The sequence below is a fragment of the Gadus morhua genome, chromosome 2, assembly GCF_902167405.1.
Source record: "Gadus morhua chromosome 2, gadMor3.0, whole genome shotgun sequence".
Taxonomy (NCBI): Eukaryota; Metazoa; Chordata; class Actinopteri; order Gadiformes; family Gadidae; genus Gadus; species Gadus morhua.
Window position 1 is genome coordinate 19,630,950 of NC_044049.1, and position 23,526 is coordinate 19,654,475.

The window sequence follows — 23,526 nt, forward strand, 5'->3', positions numbered from 1 at the left end:
CCCTATTGTTCTCTGGCCTGTATTCACACTAGGCAATCGCAACTGTGGCCTGGCCACGGTAGGCTCTTGTACATACGTCATCACGTCGTATTACGTCACCATCAAGCGTCCGCTTAGTAGAACAACACAGACAACACAGTTGACACGTTACTGACGTTGTTGCTTATTTGGAGCAGCACATTTTTATATTTCCGCGTGTGAGCTAGAACCCCAATTTACCCTCCCGGACCATGCACACACTGGTGGTTTATTGGGTTTCATTCTGTTGTAAATGCGACGGGGGGATCTCCACAGAGATAACGCAGCGATATGATCATGAGCAGTTGACTTCTAACTTGATAAAGTGAAATGTGAGAGAGAAGGTGATGCAGTCGTATTAAACAAAGACGTTGAAAGATGGTGCGATCTACGAGAGGGACGCAAATTATTCTAACACCCGTTCGTCCGGGGTTCAATCCCCACCGAATCAGTGTTTTAGGAAGGAATACTGGAAAAAATAAAAAAAAACTTTTCATGTCATTTATTTTCCATTTCTTTGAATATTCTAAATTGATTGACCATAGTATTTTTTTTCAACAGAAGTGGTCAGTGGTCAGTGGTGAGTTTCTTGGCTGCCTGCCGCGAAACTCACCTGAATGGAATTTATGTGGCTGCAATTTCTTTGTCATTGTGACAAAGGCTTATCAGTAACATTAATATTAACATTAACTTTACCATGAGTTATTGCAAGGCATATTTGGGGTATAGGGATACTGTAAGACATATTTATTATATAAAAAGTAAATTCTTAGGCCTAATTTCTCTGATATAAAGGAAATTACAAAAATAATGCAAAGGCAAGAATTAAATGAAGTACCCAGGACGCGAACTCGGGTCTCCCGTATCGCAGGGCAGATGCTAAACCACTCAGCAAACTGCTGGTTCACAAATTTCATGGAATACATGGTTTTTGATGTCTCAGCCACACCAACAGTGTCTATTGTCTATGCTAGGGTACTTACTTATCTATTCATTCAAAAAGAATGTAACAATTTGCATTTGACAGTAGCAAATGATATATTGCAAAAGTTGGAACAGTGTGTCCACTTTTATCCTTCTATATTTTTATATCCTTTTATTGATTTATTTTTTAATCATATTAATAAAATAAATAAACTTTGTTTTATAATTTTTTTTAATGTCACGCAATCGACCCGCACTACTCTCGCGGTCGACCAGTCGATCGCGGTCGAGGTATTGGCCACCTCTGTCTGTCTGTCTGTCTGTCTGTCTGTCTGTCTGTCTGTCTGTCTGTCTGTCTGTCTGTCTGTCTGTCTGTCTGTCTGTCGATATCAATCTTATTCACTTCAGAATGTCCCCTTGCGACCTCTGCTGACAAAGAAAGAGCATTGCATCCTTGGAAAAAAAACAATTACATAGGAACACATAAAAAAATGGTGTATAATAGCTTTCCCGGTCTGAAAAAAAAAAAATATTAACACAGGGTGGTACAACAGACATATTTAGGAAAATTCAAGAAAGTAGGGATTTGGAATGTGATTGTGCAAAGATATATTTTATTTTAACTCACAGGGGTAATTTGACCCCTTCGACGGCTGTTCTAGTGTTAAAGCTAAATGGTCCCGCCCCCAGGAACGTTTTTTTTTTCTTCAGACTTGACTGTCAGGAGTTTCAAAACATATGCGCGACAGAACACTGCCAATATTCACGTGACTCAAAGCTTGCGCCTGTGTGGTAAAATCTCTGAAAAGTCAATGCTGAAAAGTCAGTTCTGAAAAAATACGTTGCAATGGCGTGAACGTACACCTTTACAAGTTTTTAAAACTAAATATACAACCTTTCAAAACGTATTTCTCAATGTATGAACACCTGTTTGCAGAATCCCATTTACAAGGTTTCAAAACCGGGAAACAATGAAATACACTGTTAGAACAGTGCCAGATTTGAAACTCTGCAAATGCGCTGGTGAAATTGTTTGAACTTTGAAAATGTGTTGGTGAAAATGATGAAGACGATAAAATAGAACACAAAATCATGTTTACAGATGTTTGAATTTTTGTTTGCATTTTTTTCAGGTTATAATCTTTTTTCAGGGTTGCAAAACCTTTTTTACAAGGTGTTGAGTTTTCAAACCCAGACCTACAAGCCTTTGAAACTTTCTTTTTCAGGTTTGAATTATGGCAGGAAACTGGCTCCATATGCCGGCCCCCTACGGCTCTGGGGGGACAGGACGCAGCAGTAAGAGTGAGACTTACTGCCCGTCCTCTACTACCCCCCCCCCCGCAGGTGGTAAACAAGCCGGACAGCCACGGCGGGGGTCTGGACTGGACCCTTATCTGTGAGCAGTCATCCAAAGTGATTACCTTCATCGACCTGGCGGGCCACGAGAAGTACCTGAAGACCACCGTGTTCGGCATGACCGGACACCTGCCCGACTTCTGCATGCTCATGGTGGGGTTTGTGTGTGTGTGTGTGTGTGTGTGTGTGTGTGTGTGTGTGTGTGTGTGTGTGTGTGTGTGTGTGTGTGTGTGTGTGTGTGTGTGTGTGTGTGTTACTGCACTCAAGGGCTGTGATATGGAGTTTGGTCGAAATGTGTGCTAACTCAATCTAAAATTATTCCCTCCCTCTCCCCTCCCCCTCTTCCCCCCCCAGGTGGGCAGCAACGCTGGCATCGTGGGGACGACCCGGGAGCACCTGGGCCTGGCCCTGGCACTCAACGTGCCCGTGTTCGTGGTCGTCACCAAGATCGACATGTGCCCCGCTCACATCCTCCAAGGTGGGTTCGCCCCCTGCCCCTCCCACATCCTCCAAAGTGGCTCCGCCCCCCAGCCCCCCCCGTCCCCCCGCTACCCTCTGTGTGGTTAACCAATGCCAACCAACGTAGTGACGCACACGTGAACCTCTGACCCTCTAGAGACTAAAGGTCTCCTCACATTGCTCTGACCCGTGGTCAGTCTGGGGCTCAGTGAGGTTAGTCTGGGGCTCAGTGAGGTTAGTCTGGGGCCCAGTGAGGTTAGTCTGAGGTTAGTCTGGGGCTCAGTAAGGTTAGTCTGGAGCTCAGTGAGGTTTGTCTGGGTGACAGTGAAGTTATTCTGAGGTTAGTCTGGGGCTCAGTGGGGTTAGTCTGGAGCTCAGTGAGGTTAGTCTGGGGTTAGTCTGGGGCTCAGTGAGGTCCTCACGAGGCTCCTCCCCTCAGAGACGCTGCAGCTGCTCCAGAGGTTGCTGAAGTCTCCGGGCTGCAGGAAGATCCCCGTCCTGGTCCAGAGCCGGGACGACGTCATAATCACCGCCTCCAACTTCAGCTCAGAGAGGTACACACCGCTACCCCCGTTAGCCTTCAGCCCCCTGCTAGCCTCTAGCCCAGTTAGCCTTTAGCCCCCTGTTAGCCTTTAGCCCCCTGCTTGCCTCTAGCTCCTGTTAGCCTTTACCCCCCTGTTAACGTTTAGCCCCTTGTTAGCCTTTAGCCCCCAGTCAGCCTTTAGCCCCCTGCTAGCCTCTAGCCCCTGTTAGCCGTTACCACATGTTAGCCTTTGCCCCCTGTTAGCCTTCAGCCCCCTGCTATATGCTCTGAACGCTAGCCAGCTGACCCGCCAGCTGTGCCTGTCTCTCTTCCTGCAGGCTGTGTCCCATCTTCCAGGTCTCCAACGTGAGCGGGCAGAACGTGGACCTGCTGAAGGTCTTCCTCAACCTGCTGTCTTCGCGGACGTCCTACCAGGACGACCAGCCTGCCGAGTTCCAGATTGACGACACCTACTCGGTCCCGGTATGACCTCTGACCTCAATGACCTCTGACCTCCGTGACCTCCGACCCTCACAACCTCTGCAGTACTCTTGATGAGCTTCCATTTGGGGCCACATTAAGGTCTGTAGCCCCTAGCTGCTTTTTGTGATGCTAACTCCCCATTAGCTGCTGTCTGTGATGCTAACCCACCATTAGCTGCTGTCTGTGATGCTAACCCACCATTAGCTGCTCTTTGTGATACTAACCCCACATTAGCTGCTCTTTGTGATGCTAACCCACTGAAGACCACTTGGCACAATGCTGCCAGTCTGCTAACCCACCACTCACAACTCCATGACCTCCCTTACCCCCCCCCCCCCCCCCCCCCCCTCCCCCAGGGCGTGGGCACGGTGGTGTCGGGGACTACTTTGCGCGGACTGATCCGCCTCAACGACACAATGCTGCTGGGCCCCGACCCGCTGGGCAGTTTCCTGTCCATTGCCGTCAAGTCCATCCACAGGAAGAGGATGGCGGTGAAGGAGGTGAGGGGGGGGCAGACCGCCTCCTTCGCCCTCAAGAAGGTGAAGAGGGAGGGGGAGGGGGAGGGGGAGGGGGGCAGTGGGAGGGGGGTGGAGCCTCTACCCATTTGGCGCCGGTCTTCCTCTAAACCCCTCCCCTCTCCCCAGATCAAGCGCTCCTCCATCAGGAAGGGCATGGTGATGGTCTCGCCGTGCCTCCACCCCCAGGCCTGTTGGGAGTTCGAGGCAGAGATCCTGGTGCTGCACCACCCAACCACAATCTCCCCCCGCTACCAGGCCATGGGTGGGTGTCCCTGGGGGGTCACATCAGACACTGGGAGGGGGTGAGGGGAGATACCTTACCCACGACCACTTTGAAATCTGACAGCAGTGGTCCTCAAATTGGGTCTGCGTACCCCTAGGGGCACTCTGGAGAACTGCATACAAAATAAAGATAACCCTGAGCAAGTTTAAATCAGTATATGGAAAATCGAGAAAGTATGTATAAAAAACAAAGGCAAGGAGATGATGTGAGAAAGAAAAGCGCATCCAAAAATATAAACATGTCATCAGTGTCAGCAGGAATATATTGGAATGGATTCACCTCTACATGCTCTGACCCAAGAGGGGGTCACCTCTACATGCTCTGACCCTCCCTTTGCATTGGGCTTCCCGACAAAGTGTATTTACCACTTTATTGGGAAAGTATCTAATAGTAGGTACACCAGTAGAAACCATTTGAGAAACAGTGTCTCCCAGTGTGTTTAAGGGCTAGTGGTGACATGTGACCCTCCCTTCGCCCACTGCAGTGCATTGTGGGAGCATCTGTCAGACGGCCACCATCCTGACGATGAGCCGCGCCTGCCTCCGCACCGGGGACAAGGCGGCGGTCCGCCTCCGCTTCATCAAGACCCCCGAATACCTGCTCCGTCACCAGAGGCTGGTGTTCAGGGAGGGCCGCACCAAGGCCGTGGGCACCATCACAAAGGTAACAGCAACATCAGCAGCATCACCAAGTAACATCATCATCACCAAGGTAAGAGCACCATCGGAACCATCCCCAAGGAGGGGGCACCGTCACCAAGGTAGGGGCACCGTCAGAGACACCGAACTCCGACAAAAATAGAACAATTCAAAAATATCTATCTTTGAGATACTTCTAAGTGCCTCCTGACTTCATTATCTTAGTATTGCTGTTAGAATAGTTATTCAATAATTTGACAAACCAAATAACTGAATGAATTCAATCTCTCTTCTTTCAGCTCCTCCAGTCGTCCAATCATCTGCCGTCCAACTCCAAACCTCCGCAAATCAAGATGCAGTCCACCAAGAAGGTCCTGCCCCGCTGGGAGGAGGGCCCCTTGATGGCCAATGAGGAGGCGCCTACAGCCATATCGCTGACCGCCACTCAAAACTCTTCACAACCGGTAAGGGGAAACATCAAGTGGTCTCAAAAAGGCAGTAAAGCCGTGCATTATGAAGATCAACAGACAGATCAGACGCTCTCTCACTCACACCACCCTGGAGTCGGGTGAATCAGCAGAATCGTTTTCACCCAGTAAACCGTCAGATTTCCCAGTGACCCTCCCAGTATAACACCAGTGGACCTCCCAGTTTAACACCCAGGGAACCTCCCAGTTTAACACCAGTGAACCTCCCAGTTTGACACCAGTGACCCTCCCAGTTTAACACCAGTGAACCTCCCAGTTTAACACCAGTGAACATCCCAGTTTAACACCAGGGAACCTCCCAGTTTACCACCCAGTGATCAGTAGTTCACTAGAGACTGTTCCTATACACTCACCAGGGGTCTCATTTATAACCGTTGCGTGCGCACAAAACAGGGTTGAAATTGGCGTACGTGACTTTCCACGCCAAGGTTCTGATCTATAAAAAAACAACTTGACGGGAGAATGTGCGCAGCCCTAAGCAAACTCTGACCCATGGGTACGCATGGTTTGGAGGAAAAGGAGAATTGGCGACACAGATGGTGTGGTGGTGAACTGATGTCAGACAGAAGAATTGTAGAGTAAGAAGAACGATTATGTTTTATCATCGCCCTTCATGAATTTAATTTCAACCCGTATCATGTGTTAAATCTATGTAATCTGAATAATTTAAGTCAACTGCGTTACTTCTCAGTTATAACTCCAGAAACATCTCCTTAGAATAGAAATAAATGAAAAAATCTCTATATTTAATCCCGTCACTCCATACTGTCCGCTGATGGCGCGACTGCATGGAATAAAGCATCCGTCCAACATGTGTCAATAACATAATATTTTTATGTGACACTGTAAACACATAATCAAATGTCAATTAAATCCCAAGTGTGGAAAACCAAGCCACACTCCTCCTCACAATCGTTGTCCTTGATGCTTTTCATGACAAATCAGGCATTAAAAAGGGGCTATGTTCAAGAACATTTTACGTGGGTGATTACAAACTGATTATCCAAGGTGTTCTCGGTCAGTCTTATTACCGTAACCCTATAAATACAGAGGTGAGCGCAGTGGTAATGCTGCACCATATGGCACTTCTGGCGGACCATGGAAATGGCAGGATCCGGAGGGAGAGGGTCTTTAGGGACCATAACGATTTATTGGTAGGCTACATAAAAATATGTACCTTTATGTCGGACCACTTCTTTTTTAAATCTGGGACTGTGCGCACCGTGCTACTGACAGAGTTCACTGCTGCAGCAACATGTTGCCACTCACTCTGCCTTTTGTTGTGGACAGAACAAAACTACTTTTCGGGCCTCCATCTCACCCACAAGTGTCTCCACCTCAACCTCCGTGAAATTTCGCTTTTTTGATTTTCTCAGTCCTTCTGCCATTGTTTCCGACAAGACATAATACTTGCATCTGAGTCTGTTTTATATGCAGATCGCATTCATGAGGTAATTTGCCTTGACCATTTATGGTTAAAAAGGGGCGTGTACAAGGGATGGGCAAAATGATTCTTTTCCGGGAACTAGTTCTTTCAGTTCAGTTCACTATAATGATTCGTTTATTTGATTCGTTCGTTACGTCAGATTACATCTTAAAAAAAAAAAAAAAAAAAAAAACTTTTTAATTGGTCATGGGTCCGGATAGGATCGTCCAGACCGCAGTCCGCCGTTTGGAGATGCCTGCTATTTAGTATATCGAACGTCCCACCAATAATTATACCACTTGCTTACTCTCTATATTTCATTCATGGTTTTACATTTATAATTTTATTTTACTTTACATTTGATTATTCATTGTTCAGGCATTACAGAACTTGCATGGTCATAAATAAAAAATACGAACTGCAGTTTAATTTCTTTGTTTGTTCTTAAATTGATGTAGAATGGAGCAAAGACTCTTGGGATTGGGAAATGCGTTTATCCAATAAACAGATGGAGGTCAAGTCTATTTTCGAAAAAATGTAGGGGGATATATGAGTGGCCCCTACGTCGAATGGTATGACCCAAGATACGTCAGACAGAGAAAGCGCGCATATTCGACGGTACCGCCTTGTCATTGGTTTACCCAGGTGCCATTCCAACACCATTGCTACCTCTCATTGGCTGAATCTTTGAGAACGTTGTAGACTCAATCAATATAAGTCGCGGGGAGACGGAGCTCTATTCGTTCGTATATTTTATTTACGTGACCATATGTTTGGATTATGTTAAAAAAAAAGATTCAAAGAACCAGCTCTTCTTGTTTTGGGGAACCAGTTCTTGTCATTCACGTTCGGGATTCGTTTCTTGTAACGAATCAGTCGCGACCGACACATCCCTAGCGTGTACAGGGCGGAACGTGAAGCTGATTTAGCTGCGCACACTTGCAGGCACTCTGTGATTTATAAAGCAAAGATTGCGTACGTTGTGCGTATGCAGGGTTTTATAAATCGCAATATTTTTTGGCGAACGCAAAACTTGGCTTTTGGGCGTACATACACTTTTAGTAACGATCCCACGCACAGTTTTATAAATGAGACCCCAGACCTTTAGAACCTTTGCTGTTTTTAATCAAAATGAGAAGCCGTTTCCACCGAACCCAATGATCACTGCCTCACAATGAGTCACATGACGGCTCCGTCACATGACAGCTCCGTCTACCTCCTGACCTTGGCCGACTCGAACCCATGAGCAAACGTCAAGGCGTCTCACCCCCATCTCTGTTCCTCTGCTGTGTGGCCCGGGACGGCCCAGGGGAAGGGGGAGAAGGAGCCGCAGCTTAACGAGGGCGGCAACGACAACAAGGTAACTCGTTAAGAACGGGTAGCTCGTTAAGAACAGGTAACTCGTTAAGAACAGGGAACTCGTTAAGAGCGGCTAGCTCGTAAAGAACGGGGAACTCGTTCAGAACGGCTAGCTCTTTGACAACGGGATCTCGTTAAGAACGGCTAGCTTGTTAAGAATGGGTAACTCGTTAGGAACGGGAACATGTGAAGATCCGGTAGCTTGGGCGCCCTGGTGGCTCAACAGGTAGAGCGCCTACCATTCAGGCCCAGTCCTGACCGCAGCGGCCGGGTTTTGATTCCTGCCCCCCGTGGTCCTTGACTGCATGTCCTCCCCTCTCTCTCTCTCCTATACCTTCCCGTCTATCTCACTCTATCATAAAGCATCAAAATCAAATAATAAATCTTTGAAAATAAAAAGAACAGGCCCAATTAAGAACGGCTCCGCCATTCACAGGGAGTTCTTATTTTTCCCGGTTTCTTTCGCCTTTTAAAGGAATGCTTGTGTTCTATTTGCATGCAAATAAAGAGGTTTTTCCCCCAAGTAAAACTGTCTTTTTGTGACCAGACAAAGGGCATGCTGGGAAATGTGGTCTTTATGTATCTGCTTTTCCAAAGCAAAGACGAGTCTTTCTCATATCATCGATCGTCTGCCTCGGTTGACCCTCGGTTAATAAAGGGTCATAATGGGTGAGGAGGAAAGCTCATCATGGTCCCTCCCTCTTTCAGCCCAAGGGAGGAGGGGGGAGGAGGAGAGGAGGGCAGAGACACCGAGGGAAAGGACAGACTACCACCACCTCAGCCACTGCGCCCCCTACAGGGCTGGAGGACTGCTGAACGAACACACACACACCCCCCCCTCCCTTCTCATGCTATCCTAACAGACTGTTTTCCTGGATTTCTCCTCTACTGCAGCCCTGAGGTGTTGGGACGTCTGGGGGTCATAGGAGAGAGAGCGGGTCCTGGGTTGGCTCTCAGCGAAGTTGTTCTGTTTATATATTGGTATAGTTTTGAATTTACTAGACTACAGCACTTTTAAATATTCTAAAATTCCAACTTGGTGCTTTTATTTTTATTTAGTTTTACTCTTCCCCAGACCAAATAAGATCAGGACGACATGATTCTCTGAGACCAAATGTGGGACCGCAGTGAGGAACCTTGCACGGCCTTTTAATACCACTACAGGAGAACACGTCTGGTCCTACACACAATGCACTAGACGCAGGGGTGGGGGGCTGAGACCACAACACGAGGTAACGGGTCCCACTTCCCAGCAGCTAGAACCATAGAAACACGCGCCCCACCTCCCTCCATCATCAGTAGCATCAAAGGATACCGTTCTAGAAGGAAGAGGTTTGAAAATCACAGTTGAATGTAATACATGGGGTACCGGTACTTGGGGTTTGAACTTATGGAAAATAAGAGATTTTATAGATTTATTTATTGCCATGAAAGCAGTCATTTCATTTATTGATTGAGTTCAATCCAGGGTCTTTGTTCTGTTTGTTCCTTGTGTCCAAAACGACGGTTCTCTTTGAATGCAATAAACTCTGCATGCGTCCTATTGCACATGACCGTTGAGCAAGGCAGAATTGGCGGGTTTCTATCCTTCCTCATGCATTAAGACCTATGTGGAGTAACATGTGGGCGTTTGACGCACTTTGTCGCAGACCTATTTTCCAATAAATCGGCTTTATTAAACTGGACAGTTGTCAGTTTTTGTTTTAAATACATTTACACATTCAGGGAATGTGAAAATGAATAGGAAATGAGTCCTTAGCCCAAGTGAAGGAGTTCAAGTACCTCGGGGTTTCGCAACCGAAGGTACGATGGAGCGTGAGATTGGCCGGAGAATCGGAGCAGCGGGGGCAGTATTGCGTTCGCTTTACCGCACCGTTGTTATGAAAAGAGAGCTGAGCCGCAAGGCAAAGCTCTCGATCTACCGGTCGATCTACGTTCCTATCCTCACCTATGGTCATGAGGGTTGGGTGATGACCGAAAAGATGAGATCGCGGGTACAACCGGCCGAGATGAGGGTGGCTGGCGTCTCCCTTAGGGATAGGGTGAGAAGATCAGCCATCCGTGAGGAACTCGAATTAGAGCCGCTGCTCCTTTACTTGGAAAGGAGTCAGCTGAGGTGGTTCGGGCATCTGGTAAGGATGCCCACTGGGCGCCTCCCTTGGGAGGTGTTTCAGGCACGTCCAGTGGGGAGGAGACCTCGGGGAAGACCCAGGACTAGGTGGAGAGATTATATCTCAACATTGGCCTGGGAACGCCTCGGGATCCCCCCGTCAGAGCTGGTCAATGTGGCCCGGGAAAGGGAAGTCTGGGGCCCCCTGCTTAAGCTGCTCCCCCCGCGACCCGACCCCGGATAAGCGGATGAAGATGATGAATGTGAAAATATCAACGCTTTAAGATGTTTGGTTAAAAATATTTTTGGGAAAAAGTTAATTCTAAATGTGACGATGTATATCTATAGTTCAAGATCTAGATATCTCGCTCTCTAATGAATACAACTAGACTGAATTATTGATGAAGTCCTAGTTAATGAACCATGTTGGAAAAAAAATCCAAACTAACACACAGTAGTCAGATTCTGCTTCACACCAAGGCAGAACCCGTATGAAACATCAAACTCAGAAGGAAAACACCAGAGTATCTTGCCTCATATATATTTTATCATAGTTTAACATGTTTTTACATTGTATGTACAACAGAGAGGAGCCGCATCCTAGTGAAGTCTCGGTTACAGAAACAAAACATGGTGGTTTCTTCAGAGCGGATAAGAGACAGAAGTCTCTTCAGAAGCCTCTTGACAGACAGAGCAGATGCACAGTTCTGTGGATCTGGAGTCTGCAGTCTGACAGACCTCGGAGTGCCTCAAAGGGACACCCTGAAACAAGTGATATTGAGGAGGTCCATCTGAAGTTGGGCAGTGAAGAAGAAAAGGGATCTCTAAAGTAAAACCAAGGAAGGGGGATGGACTCTTGGTCGGATCGTCCAGCAGCAAACTCCTATCAGAGGACCACCATGTTCAGTTTCTGTGTTCCTCCTCAGGTCTCAGCCCGCCTGACGTGGGCTCTTGGGATGGGACTTTTGACACCGCGGAGGTGTCCTTTTTTATAAGCCTCAACATGAAGTGAGCTGTGATTGGATGAGAGAGGCCGTGGAGTGTCTTGTGATTGGATGAGGGACGTGGAGTGAGTTGTGATTGGATGAGGGAGGTGGACTGAGCTGTGATTGGATGAGGGAGGTGGTTTTAAAGTAACAGTGTAGGGTCAGCAGATCAGCGTGACAGCAGTCACATAGTGTCCTCTAAGATGATTCCATCGGAAGGGGGTGGGTCTATCCATCGGAATGGGCGGGTCTGTCCTAAAGAAGGGACGGGTCTATCCGTCTGAGGGGGTGGGCCTATCCGTCGATGTCCCAGCTGAAGAGGTGGTGCTTCACCAGCATGTCCTGGACCCCCTCCTTCAGGGGCCGCTGCTCCTTCTCCTGCAGAGCCAAACAGGAGTCATGTGATCAACTGTTGGTTCACGTTATTGAGTCCATATGTAACATGTTTCCAAAGCTGATGAACCAGGCTCACCTGCTTCTTGTCTGGCAGCTCACAGTCCTGGGAGAGACTGAAGGCGAACTTGGAGAGAACCCTGAGGAGAAAAACAGCACTGTAGACCTGGACCTCACTGAGAGGAGACCACAGGGGGTTAGGGGAGCCTCCTCACCTGAGCTCACACTTGATCTGCACCCAGCCCGGGCTGCGCAGGAAGGACCAGGGCTGGTACCACTTCTCCACCGCGGCCATGCTGGAGCACAGCACCTCCAGCCACAGGTGCAGCACCTGCTCACTGGGGGGGGGAGGGGCGTTCTCTTTAGGAGAGCTTTAGTCTCAAAGAAGAAACGCAGCAACAACTAAATACAGCCTGCAGTGTCCAACATAAATCATATGAAAGACGCCTGGGAGAGAAGACCAGCTACTGCTATTCACACTGCTGTCATGACTCCTGACACGTGTGCGTGTGTGTGTCTGTGTGTGTCTGTGTGTGTCTGTGCATCCAGTGTTGGGGGTTAACAATATAACTTTTTTGGGTAATGAGGTAAAGTAACGCATTACATTTAAAAATATCGGTAACTACAATACTTTACTAGACTATAGTAACGTGCTTTCCTGCGTTACCCAAGCCGTTTTTGCCTGCGTGTAAAGTTCTGATCTGTTTGGGTGCGTGCATGTGTGCTGCCTGTGTGTCTGCAGTGCCTGCTTGCCTCGTCACGTTGCCATAGCGATTGATTAGAGTGACGTAGCTGCTTGTGCGAAGGAGTGTTCAAGTGTTGGAGCACAGAAGCAGGTGACGCAGAAAGACTGGGAAGAAGACATGCTTCCCCTGTCGACTATTGAATCGCCCAGATTTAGAAAAATACTAGACAAAATACCCAGACTCGCAAGCCAACATCCGACAGGAAAACATTTCCCCATTACCTGAACAAGTGTTATACCGACATGGAATCGAAGCTCAAAATAATTTGAGTCCTCCCTGGATCATGTGTCCACCACCACGGACATTTGGTCCGACAACAACAAAAGTAAATTAGGAATGACGGTGCACTGAATAGACAGCATAGCTTTAAAACTTGAGAAGGCTGCTCTTGCCTGCAAGAGGGTGAGAGGAAGACACACTTACGATGTCATAGCTTGCGAAATAGATCAGGTTAATTCAGCCTTTGGACCACATAAAGTAACAGCATGTGTCACGCCACTTAAGTGCATTTCTGTTTTAATTGTACGGGATAAAGGGATAACATTTTTCATTGACCACAATTTTTGTTCTCATGTTTCACAAAGCCTGCGTGTTGAAACTTGTGATTTGCCACTGATTGACCTCACCATAGCCTAATTTATTTCTTTGTGCAGACAGGGATATTGTTCTTTCATATGGTTTTATATGCTATTTTGTATATTTATACAATAAACACTAAGTGATGATAGGGCTATGATGTTTGTCCATGCATATATATATATGTGTGTTTAAATGTGGTCCATAGTGTTTAAATGTGGGCGATAGTGTTTAAATGTGGTCGATAGGGTTTACGTGTGGTCCATAGTGTTTAAATGTGGGTGATAGTGTTTAAATGTGGGCGATAGTGTTTACATGTGGTCGATAGGGTTTACATGTGGTCCATAGTGTTTAAATGTGGGCGATAGTGTTTAAATGTGGGCGATAGTGTTTAATTGTGGTCGATAGTGTTTAAATGTGGTCGATAGGGTTTAAATGTGGTCGATAGGGTTTACATGTTTAAATGTGGTCGATAGTGTTTATATATGGTCGATAGGGTTTACATGTGGTCGATAGGGTTTAAATGTGGTCCATAGTGTTTAAATGTGGTCCATAGTGTTTAAATGTGGGCGATAGTGTTTAAATGTGGTCGATAGGGTTTACGTGTGGTCCATAGTGTTTAAATGTGGGTGATAGTGTTTAAATGTGGGCGATAGTGTTTACATGTGGTCGATAGGGTTTACATGTGGTCCATAGTGTTTAAATGTGGTCGATAGTGTTTACATGTGGTCGATATTGTTTAAATGTGATCGATAGTGTTAAATGTTCTTTTCCCTCACTCTCCACCTCATCCCTAACTCTCCACCTCAAGCTGGTGTGTAGTGAGCGTTCTGGCACCGATTGGCTGCCGTGCATCACCCAAGTGGGTGCTACATATTGGTGGTGGTTAGTGAGGTCCCCCCTTCACTTTAGGCGTCTTTGAGTGTTATTAATTAATATTATTCTTCATGTTTAACCTCTGTTTTCCTTTTATTCCTAGTCTGTTTTACATAGTTTTGAATGATGACTATATGCTCTGTAAGGTGACCTTGGGTTTCTTGAAAGGCGCCTCTAAATTAAATGTATTATTATTATTATTATATATATATTGCGTCGTTGCCATGGCGCCGACGCGAGTAGGACGCTTATCCAGTAGCTCCGTGCGTGTTGCGTTGTTTTTAGTAATTTAAGTGTGTTTTTATAAACTTTTAACTTTATCAACTATTTATATGTGTAGATCTATAGATATTATATGGATACACTGACTGTTTATTCAAGGGAGAAACTGCTTTCGCTCCAAACAATGGGACGTAACGGCTTTTTCCACCCCATACCTGCGGAGCTGAGGAGGCGCCGAGGCTGCAGAGCCGGAGCGAAGGTGAAGGCTAGGCTAGCGGCTAAGCGGTGGAAGTACAAGCCCTCGGTTCCGTCGATAGTGATGGGGAATGTGAACTGTTTGACCAACAAGACGGACGAGCTGGCTGCCCTTGTAAGGACGGACAAGACGTTCAGGGAGTGCAGCTTACTTTGCCTCTCTGAAACCTGGCTAACCCAGAACATCCCGGACGCTAATGTGGATCTACCTGGATTCACCACAGTGAGAGCGGACCGAGACTGTGGACGCAGCGGCAAAAGCAAAGGAGGGGGACTCGCGCTGTTTATCAACAACAGATGGTGCAACCAGGGGCATGTTACGGTGAAGGAAATCGTGTGCGACCGAGACATCGAGCTGCTTGCGGTAGGTCTCAGACCGTACTACATACCAAGAGAGTTCTCCCGCACCATCGCTGTTGTTGTTTACATCCCTCCGCGGGCGCACGCAGAGACCGCGTGTGACGTCATACATTCAACAATCGCGAGACTGCAAACACAACACCCAGACGCATTCATCGCTGTCTCCGGGGATTTCAACCATGTGATACTGGACTCCACATTGCCAGATTTTCACCAGTTTGTAAGCTGCCCCACCAGGAAGAACAGGACATTAGACCTCCTGTATGCCAACGTGAGGGAAGCTTACACTGCCACTCCTCTGCCCCCACTGGGAAAGTCTGACCATAACCTGGTCCTGCTCTTGCCACAGTACAAAGCACAGATCCAGAGACAGTCTACGACCAAACGCTCCTTCAGGAAATGGTCTCCTGAAGCAGCAGAGGCTCTGAGGGACTGCTTTGAATGTACTGACTGGAGCGTGCTGCAGGGAGCACATGGTGAGGACATAGAGGGGGTCACACACTGCACTACTGACTACCTGAACTTCTGTAAGGACGTTGTGGTCCCTATCAAAAGAGTACGCTGCTTCCCCAACAACAAGCCCGGGATCACCAGTAATGTCAAGGACATCCTGAACAGGAAGAAGAGGGCATTCAAGGAAGGTGACAGACGAGCTGAAGCGCATACAGGTGGAACTCAAGGTCCAACTGAGAGAGGCGAAGGAGGAATACAGAAGGAAGGTAGAACAGAAGCTGCAGCATAACAACATGAGGGAGGTCTGGGATGGCATGAAAACCATGACAGGCTGCAAGAAGAAGGGCAGCATCACAGGAGAGGGGGATGCTGGAAGAGCAAACCAGCTAAACCTGTTTTTTAACAGGTTTGACACTCCAGCTCCCACAACCAGCGATGGTCCACTTCACACCCACACCATGTCCATCACCTCCCCCAATTCCACCACCTCAGACTGCAGACCACCCCCACCCTCCACACCCATTGACAGTTCAACCCCCCTCCCCACCACCATCACCAAGGATCAGGTGAGCAGAGAGCTGAGGAGGCTTCATCCAAGGAAAGCAGCAGGCCCGGACAGAGTGTGTCCAAGGATGCTTAAAGCCTGTTCTGCTGAACTGGGGGAGCCACTCCAGCATGTCTTCAATCTGAGCCTGCAGCTGGGGAGGGTCCCAATGCTCTGGAAGACTTCATGTCTCATCCCGGTTCCTAAGAAAAAACACCCCAGGGAGCCGGGTGACTTCAGACCAGTAGCACTGACATCACATATTATGAAGACATTTGAACGGCTGTTGCTCCATGTCCTTAGACCCCAGGTCCACCACGCACTAGATCCACTGCAGTTTGGATACCAGGAGAAGGTGGGCGTGGAGGATGCCATCCTCTATCTGCTCCATAGGGCCCACTCTCATCTGGACAGGGAGAGCGGCGCTGTGAGGATCGCGTTTTTTGATTTCTCCAGCGCCTTCAACACCACCCGGCCCCTCCTGCTGAGAGACAAGCTGACAGAGATGAGAGTGGACCCACTCCTGGTTACATGGATTACGGACTACCTCACAGAGAGACAACAATACGTTAGACTGAAGGGCTGCACGTCAGACACTGTGGTCAGCAGCACCGGAGCACCACAAGGCACCGTGCTCTCTCCCGTCCTCTTCACCTTGTATACATCCGACTTCCAGCATAACTCTGGGCTCTGCCATGTGCAGAAATACTCAGACGACACTGCGATAGTTGGCTGTATCAAGGATGGAAGGGAGGGGGAGTACAGGAGCCTGGTTGAGGACTTTGTGAGGTGGTGCAGGTCCAACCATCTGCAGCTGAACTCCTCCAAGACCAAGGAGATGGTGGTGGACTTCAGAAGGAAGAAACCACATCTCCTACCCGTGTCCATCGAGGGGGTCGATGTGGAGGTGGTCAGGACCTATAAATATCTGGGACTGCAGCTGGACGACAAGCTGGACTGGACAGCAAATATGGAAGCTTTATACAGGAAAGGGCAGAGCCGTCTGTACTTCCTAAGAAGGCTGGGGTCTTTCAACATCTGCAAAAAACTACTGCAGATGTTTTACCAGTCTGTGGTGGCCAGCGTGCTCTTTTATGCTGTGGTTTGCTGGGGAGGAAGCAGCAGGAGGAGAGACGCTGGTCGAATGGACAGACTGGTGAGGAGTGCTGGCTCAGTAGTGGGAACAGAGCTGGACTCTCTGGTGACAGTGGCAGAGAGAAACTGCCTTGACAAACTGCTGTCCATCCTGGACAACACCCACCACCCTCTGCATGACACCTTCACCAGGCAGAGGAGTGTTTTCAGTGGCCGACTGCTGTCCCAGTCCAGCTCCACTAATAGACTAAAAAACTCTTTCGTCCCCCTGGCCATCAGACTGTACAACAGCTCCCAGTAAAGGCAGGGAGGACAATAGATAACAACAATGGACATTTTATTTATTTATTTATTTATATCTGTATTTTTGCACATCCATCTGCACTGTTTTTATGTGTGTTTTCGGCTGCTACTGGATACTTGAATTTCCCCCGGGATTAATAAAGTATATATCTATATCTATCTATCTATACAGTAAATTAAGAAACGGGAAAGTAAAGTAATAAGTAGTGAAGTTACTAATTCAGTACTTACTTTTTTTGAGTAACTACCCCAACACTGCATGTATCCTTGCATTTACGTTTGTGTGTGTTTGGGTGCGTGTGCATTCGTGTGTGTGGGTCGGTGTGCATTCGTGTGTGTGCGCGTGTGCGTTCGTGCATGCGTGCGTGTGCGTGCTCCAGGACCAGGACTTACTTAAGGCCCACGCAGATGAGGGACCTGAACTTGACGTCCATCTGGGTATGAGCGACGTCATGGCTCATGTTGACCGACTGCACTGCCTGGAGGGGCAGACAGAGGGCGCTCACACACAGGAAGGGACACCTTTATGTGTATGTCTCTGTAGATCATTCACTCAGCCCTTAGCTGTGATATGGTTTGCTTTATGAAGCCTTTCAAGCCTTTTATTTCAGTACAAACCCCACTAATTGCAAATATCGTTTTGAATGAGGCCCACTCTCTCCCCCGCCCGACCATCATCAAGTAGAGTATCATCTAGTAGAGCATCATGTGTAGATCACTCACTCTGTAGAGCAGCTCCTCCGGTGTGAGGACCTTCCCGTCTTCATCCAGCCTGGAGGAGGACAGAGCAAGATGTTGACCATAGCACCACCACCACAGTGTATTCCTTCCAGAGCACCACCACAGGGTAACCCCTCTACCAGAGCAACATGTTGACCAGAGCACCACCACCCCAGTGTAAACGCTCTACCAGAGCAACATGTTGACCAGAGCACCATTACCACAGTGTAACCCCTCTACCAGAGCAACATGTTGACCACAGCACCACCACATTGTAACCCCTCTACCAGAGCAACATGTTGACCAGAGCACCACCAGTGTAACCCCTCTACCAGAGCAACATGTTGACCAGAGCACCACCAGTGTAACCCCTCTACCAGAGCAACATGTTGACAAGAGCACCACCAGTGTAACCCCTCTACCAGAGCAACATGTTGACCAGACCAGAGCACCACCACTGTAACCCCTCTACCAGAGCAACATGTTGACCAGAGCACCACCACCACCACAGTGTAACCCCTCTAGTATCAGGGACCAATGAGAGCTGCCGCACATGATGTCACGAAGGAGGGCTTATGACCTCAAGACCCCCAGCAGAATGGAGAGGTTTGAGCAGATCAGGGTAGAGAGGTGTGAGCGTACCTGTAGGTCTTACACAGCACCAGTCTGGAGTAGACTGAGTTAAAGTCTCTCTCCACCTCTCTGCTGGCTGCCTGGAACCACACACACACACACGGAAACATCAAAGATCATACTCTTTATTTTACACCACACACACACACACACCCACAACACACACACACCTCCTCAATGAAGAGCCAGGGGTGGCAGGGCCCCCCTAGGATGGAGGGCTTCTTCAGGCCGTGCTGGAAGATGTTCTTCAGGGCGGGGCAGAGGGTCCCGCGGGCCAGGTCCGTCACCGCCGCCGTCACCGCGTCGTCCCCCGCCAGGGAGTACTGATGGGAGGGGGGGGGTCATTACAACAACAACAACCTCGGTCACAGAGTTGTCCCCCACCAGTGAGTACTGGGGGGGGTCATTACAAAATCAACAAACACCACCACAGACATGGGGAGGGCCGAGGCCGTCATTACAACAACAACAACAGGACATGAGTGCATTTGGTATAATATATATATATAATCAAAGTGATTTAATATCTCTTCATGTTCTATTCCTCCAGAGATGTTAAGTGGCCGTACGTGGTCTTAACTCTGCATTATTCAACACGCCTCACCTCTTTGCTTCTCTCATCCAGGATCTCCACAAACTTAGCTGGGAACCAACCTGGGTTAGCGAGACAGAGAGTCAGAGACAGAGACAGAAAGAGGACAAATGAAACACTGTTTGCCCCCACTCTCCTACTCACTCTCACTGTGCCACTGCTAATAATAATAATAATGCATTTATTTATGGGCGACTTTCTTGACACTCAAGGTCACCTTACAAAATCAAACATCCATAGTAGCAAACAACAAACAAAAAAACAACAACAACATAATATAACAGTGTACAATAGAAAAAAACTGTGTTCATTCTAGTCCCAAGAATGCAACTGACTTAAATGGAGTAGGCTTAGGTGAATAGATACGTTTTCAGGTGAGATTTGAAGGTGATAATGGAACTGGAGTGTTGGATGTCATGAGGCAGAGAGTTCCAGAGGTGGGGGGCTGAGCGACTGAATGCTCTTGACCCCATGGTAACCAGGCGAGCTGGAGAGAGGGTGAGCTGGATGGAGGAAGACGATCTGAGAGAACGGGTGGGTGTCTTGATATGGAGAAGCTCAGTAAGATACTGAGGGGCAAGATTGTTGATGGCCTTGAAAGTGAGAAGCAGGATCTTGTAAATTTTGCGATATTGATGGGGAGCCAATGAAGTTGCTGCAGGACAGGTGTTATGTGACTGATGGAGGGGATTTTAGAAATGATACGGGCTGCAGAGCTTTGTACCAGTTGTAATTTATGTATGCTGATGTGTTGCTCAGACAGACAGAGAGACAGACAGACAGACCCACCCACCCACCTCTCAGGCCGTTCAGCTCGCCAACCCAGCAGTGCTCGTCCTTCTGGGACATGATCTGGGAGAGGAGAGGAACACCACCATTTCACTATTGCTGTGTGGGTGTATGAGGTTAGAGTGTGTGTGTCTGATTAGGTGTGAGTTAGCCTGTGGGATGAGAGAGAGTATCTGTGTCTGAACGTGGGCTGTTTATCAGCATATGTGTGTGTGGTCACTCACAGTGATGATGTCATTCTTCCTAAAGCCAAGCTCATCGTCGTCATGGCGCTCGAAGTCCAGCAGTGCCTTGGCCCGTCGCCGTCGGTTACGGGACACCACAAGAAAGTTCTCGTGGTCCCGCTGGTGGCTCTCCATGGAGTAGTCAGGGGTCAGGTCCTGTACATATTAAACATAAGAGAAAAAGAAAGAAAGAAAGAAGGAACGCTATCTTTTTCGTCTACCATGCGATTGCCTCTGCGATCAACAACCGCTGGTCTTGATGTAAATATCTCAAGACATTAGATATAATATTGTTAGTATGTCAAAGGGGGTTCATATATTTAAATTCTATCAGGTCATTCCTGCTGATGCCCCATCAGCCCCTCCCCCTTCCCCATCAACCCCCTCCCCCCTGCCCAATCAGCCCCTCCCCCCTGCCCCATAAACCCCCACCCATCAGCCCCTCCCCCCTCCCCATCTAACAGTGTTGGAGCAGTGGGGGTCCAGGCAACCCCTCCCCCTCCACCCCTCCTCATGGTGATGGTCTGGTGGGGGTCCAGGTCCCCCCACTCCCCCCTCCTCACGGTGTTGGTCTGGTGGGGGTCCAGGCAGTGGAAGTGGTCGGCGCTGCTGCTGATAGCCTCCCTCAGCGCGGCCACCAGCTCCGTCTGCTTGATGTTCTTGGCCTTCAGTGCGTCCGCCTCGTCCTCGCCCCACAGCAGCGAGCTCAGCGTCGATTTCCTGCGGAGGGACTGCCGCCGCACCGCCTGAGGACGTACACGACGCTCAGAGGATCAGAGGACGGCTCCGTGGTCAGCGATGACCTATAACATAACATCTTATACCTCCTGATGTGTTCTGTTTGGGGCCATGGCACCCTCCCCCATCCCAGCGACACTAGGCTGCGACACAACGCCATGAGGAAAGTGTCCCGCCTTCAGCCTGGGAGGGCTCCATGTTAAGATAGCGCCTGTTAAACTATGACATGATCGACCTTCAGCTCCATCTCTTCTGTCTAATCGCACATCACACAATTCAATCCGTTGATTTGTGTTCAACTGTACACTAGAGGGCACTGTGACAGACTACGATTCAGGTGCACCCACTTTGGTTAAGGGGTCTTAAACCAGCCAATAGCTCGCCAAGGGGATAAGCCAGCTCGGTGATTGGCTCCAGCAAAAAAGTATCGGAAGCAGAAAGAAATGTATTGCTGTTCTCCAGACCCTTATGCAAGGCAAACTCAATTTGCCTGAGGGAAGGGCGGGACTACCCAGTAGGGCGGGGCAACATGGACCAAAAGTCATATCTCGATATCTTCAAGCAGAATATCGATATAAGTTAAAGATCGATATTTGTTAACACAATAACATGGTTGCCGTTGCCGCGCTCCAACTCGTCGTTCTAGATCGGTGGCGCCGCTGTGCTCTAATTTCCAGCCTGCCTGCGTCGCTGTGCTCGTTAAGCTGCCTTGCTGATTGGGGGGAGAGGGGAGTTACCGTGGAGCTACCGTTATTACTATAGCCTACCTACCTACCGTTTGGATTTACCGTAACTATCCCAACCGTTCTGAATTGAATACAGTTTGATGGTTGAATAAACCGTGGACTAGACACTGCCTCTGCCTCGTATTTGAGAACATTACAATATAAAATATAATATCACGTCCAAAAGCTGTGTGCGCCTCCGGAATATTATGAATCTTATTATATATTAATAATAGTGCTGTCAAGCGATTAAAATATTTAATCGCATTAATGACATAGTTAACTCACGATTAATCGCAATTTTTTTTCTATGCTAAATATCCCTTGATTTCTTTGTCCCATTAATTTTTCTCATTTTAATGCTCTTATCAACATGGAGAAGTGCATCGGCTTGCCTTGTGCAAATGTTTTTTTATTGATAACAACATTGGCATATACTGATAAAAACAGGACGATACAAAAAAAAAGCCTATAGTGCAATTAAACGATGAACATACAAACATACTGCCTTGAACATAGCAGTCAGGCTACTGCTTCTTTGTTAAGAGGCAAAGAAATAAATTAAATTGTGTGATAAAAAAATTAACGCCGTTAAAATTGGTTTGCGTTAACGCCGTCAATAACGCGTTTAACTTACAGCACTAATATCATTAATATATCTCCCGACCGTCGGGTTCTCCGACGGTCAGGTTCTCCGACGTCTCTGGTTCTTCCACTTCCTCATCAATCTGAAGCACAGAATTGAATCGTCACATGGAGCGACACCCGCCGGAGCGGACACCCGCCGGACACTCCAGCGGGTGTCCGGGAGTCCTGAATCATTTTAGGACAATTGCTGTAGCCTACTGCCTTTATCTGAATAAAAAATAATTAATGTCGATGCACGCATTTTTGAGCACATTGTGCTGCTGCAAGTGATGGAAGAGGTTGGTCGTAGGCTACGCAACCCTTTAGTTGTGACAGATTTGGTGCCCTCTCTACAAAAAAACTGATTCTGTCATCCGTCAGACACCTTGTACCCAAAACATTTCCAAAATATGGAGCCATTTGTCTTCTGCTTACATACATGCTCCTCTGCGCCGCGTTTGCCGGCGGACTCCATGTTGGGATTGAAAAAAGTGACGCGAGTGGAAGGGCCGTGTGTGTGCGAGCCGGAGGCAGAGCGAGAGAAAGAAAAGCAGAGGTATGAAATAGCAGGCGGCAGTCGCGGTTCGAAACTGCCGTTAAAAGGATATAATATGCTGTATTTTCAACGAAAATTAAACTATATCGATGTTGATGATACCGTCTCGTTCACGCTATCAGTACGGACCTTGTTGAGGTTGGCGGTGTTGACGGCCCCATTGCTGAGCTGGGCCTGCTCGTTGAGGATGTAGGCCAGGTGCTTGTGGCGGTGGGCGTCCAGTGTGGCCTGGGCCAGCGACCCCGTCAGCCTCATGGCCTCGCCCAGCACCGCCGGCCCGTCACGCAGCTGGGAGGGCAGGTCCGACAGCGTGTTGAAGATGGAGGCCGAGTTCTCCGAGGCCACCAACTCCTCCTCCTGGTGGGGGGCGGGGTTAAAGGGTGGGGTTAAAAGGGGGCAGGGTTAATATGGGCGGGTTAAGGTATGCGTTTATGCTGATGTTACGCCGACTGTATCACCACTAATCGTTAGCCTCATAGCATAATTGCCCAAGTCCTATTTTGGCCAAATTGGGCTATGATATAGATA

The 23,526-nt window shown here is 48.2% G+C and overlaps 2 protein-coding genes across 7 annotated transcripts in view; one reads left to right on the forward strand and one right to left on the reverse strand.

Annotated features, from left to right (window-relative positions):
- Positions 1-10,158, forward strand: part of gtpbp1 (GTP binding protein 1) — a 36,414-nt gene extending 26,256 nt beyond the window's left edge. For 3 of the 5 annotated variants that reach the window (XM_030346390.1, XM_030346399.1, XM_030346409.1), the window contains exons 5-12: positions 2,287-2,451; positions 2,653-2,776; positions 3,197-3,311; positions 3,619-3,763; positions 4,120-4,302; positions 4,408-4,543; positions 5,049-5,227; positions 5,502-6,141. In XM_030346390.1, the coding sequence (XP_030202250.1) occupies positions 2,287-2,451; positions 2,653-2,776; positions 3,197-3,311; positions 3,619-3,763; positions 4,120-4,302; positions 4,408-4,543; positions 5,049-5,227; positions 5,502-5,774 (1,320 nt within the window). In that variant the 3' untranslated portion in view covers positions 5,775-6,141. Of the gene's footprint in view, positions 1-2,286; positions 2,452-2,652; positions 2,777-3,196; positions 3,312-3,618; positions 3,764-4,119; positions 4,303-4,407; positions 4,544-5,048; positions 5,228-5,501; positions 6,142-8,425; positions 8,477-9,183 lie in introns of those variants that run through there. The other 2 variants (XM_030346417.1, XM_030346383.1) reach the window with 2 other exon arrangements.
- Positions 10,159-11,110: 952 nt separating this feature from the next.
- sgsm3 (small G protein signaling modulator 3) overlaps positions 11,111-23,526 on the reverse strand; it is a 38,694-nt gene continuing 26,278 nt past the window's right edge. For both annotated transcript variants that reach the window (XM_030338043.1, XM_030338053.1), the window contains exons 10-21: positions 23,128-23,355; positions 20,916-21,098; positions 20,353-20,508; positions 20,137-20,191; positions 19,352-19,401; positions 18,918-19,070; positions 18,757-18,827; positions 18,118-18,166; positions 17,788-17,873; positions 12,180-12,302; positions 12,044-12,104; positions 11,111-11,949 (exon numbers count right to left, since the gene is read on the reverse strand). In XM_030338043.1, coding sequence (XP_030193903.1) covers positions 11,866-11,949; positions 12,044-12,104; positions 12,180-12,302; positions 17,788-17,873; positions 18,118-18,166; positions 18,757-18,827; positions 18,918-19,070; positions 19,352-19,401; positions 20,137-20,191; positions 20,353-20,508; positions 20,916-21,098; positions 23,128-23,355 — 1,299 coding nt within the window. In that variant the 3' untranslated portion in view covers positions 11,111-11,865. The remainder of the gene's footprint in view (positions 11,950-12,043; positions 12,105-12,179; positions 12,303-17,787; positions 17,874-18,117; positions 18,167-18,756; positions 18,828-18,917; positions 19,071-19,351; positions 19,402-20,136; positions 20,192-20,352; positions 20,509-20,915; positions 21,099-23,127; positions 23,356-23,526) is intronic.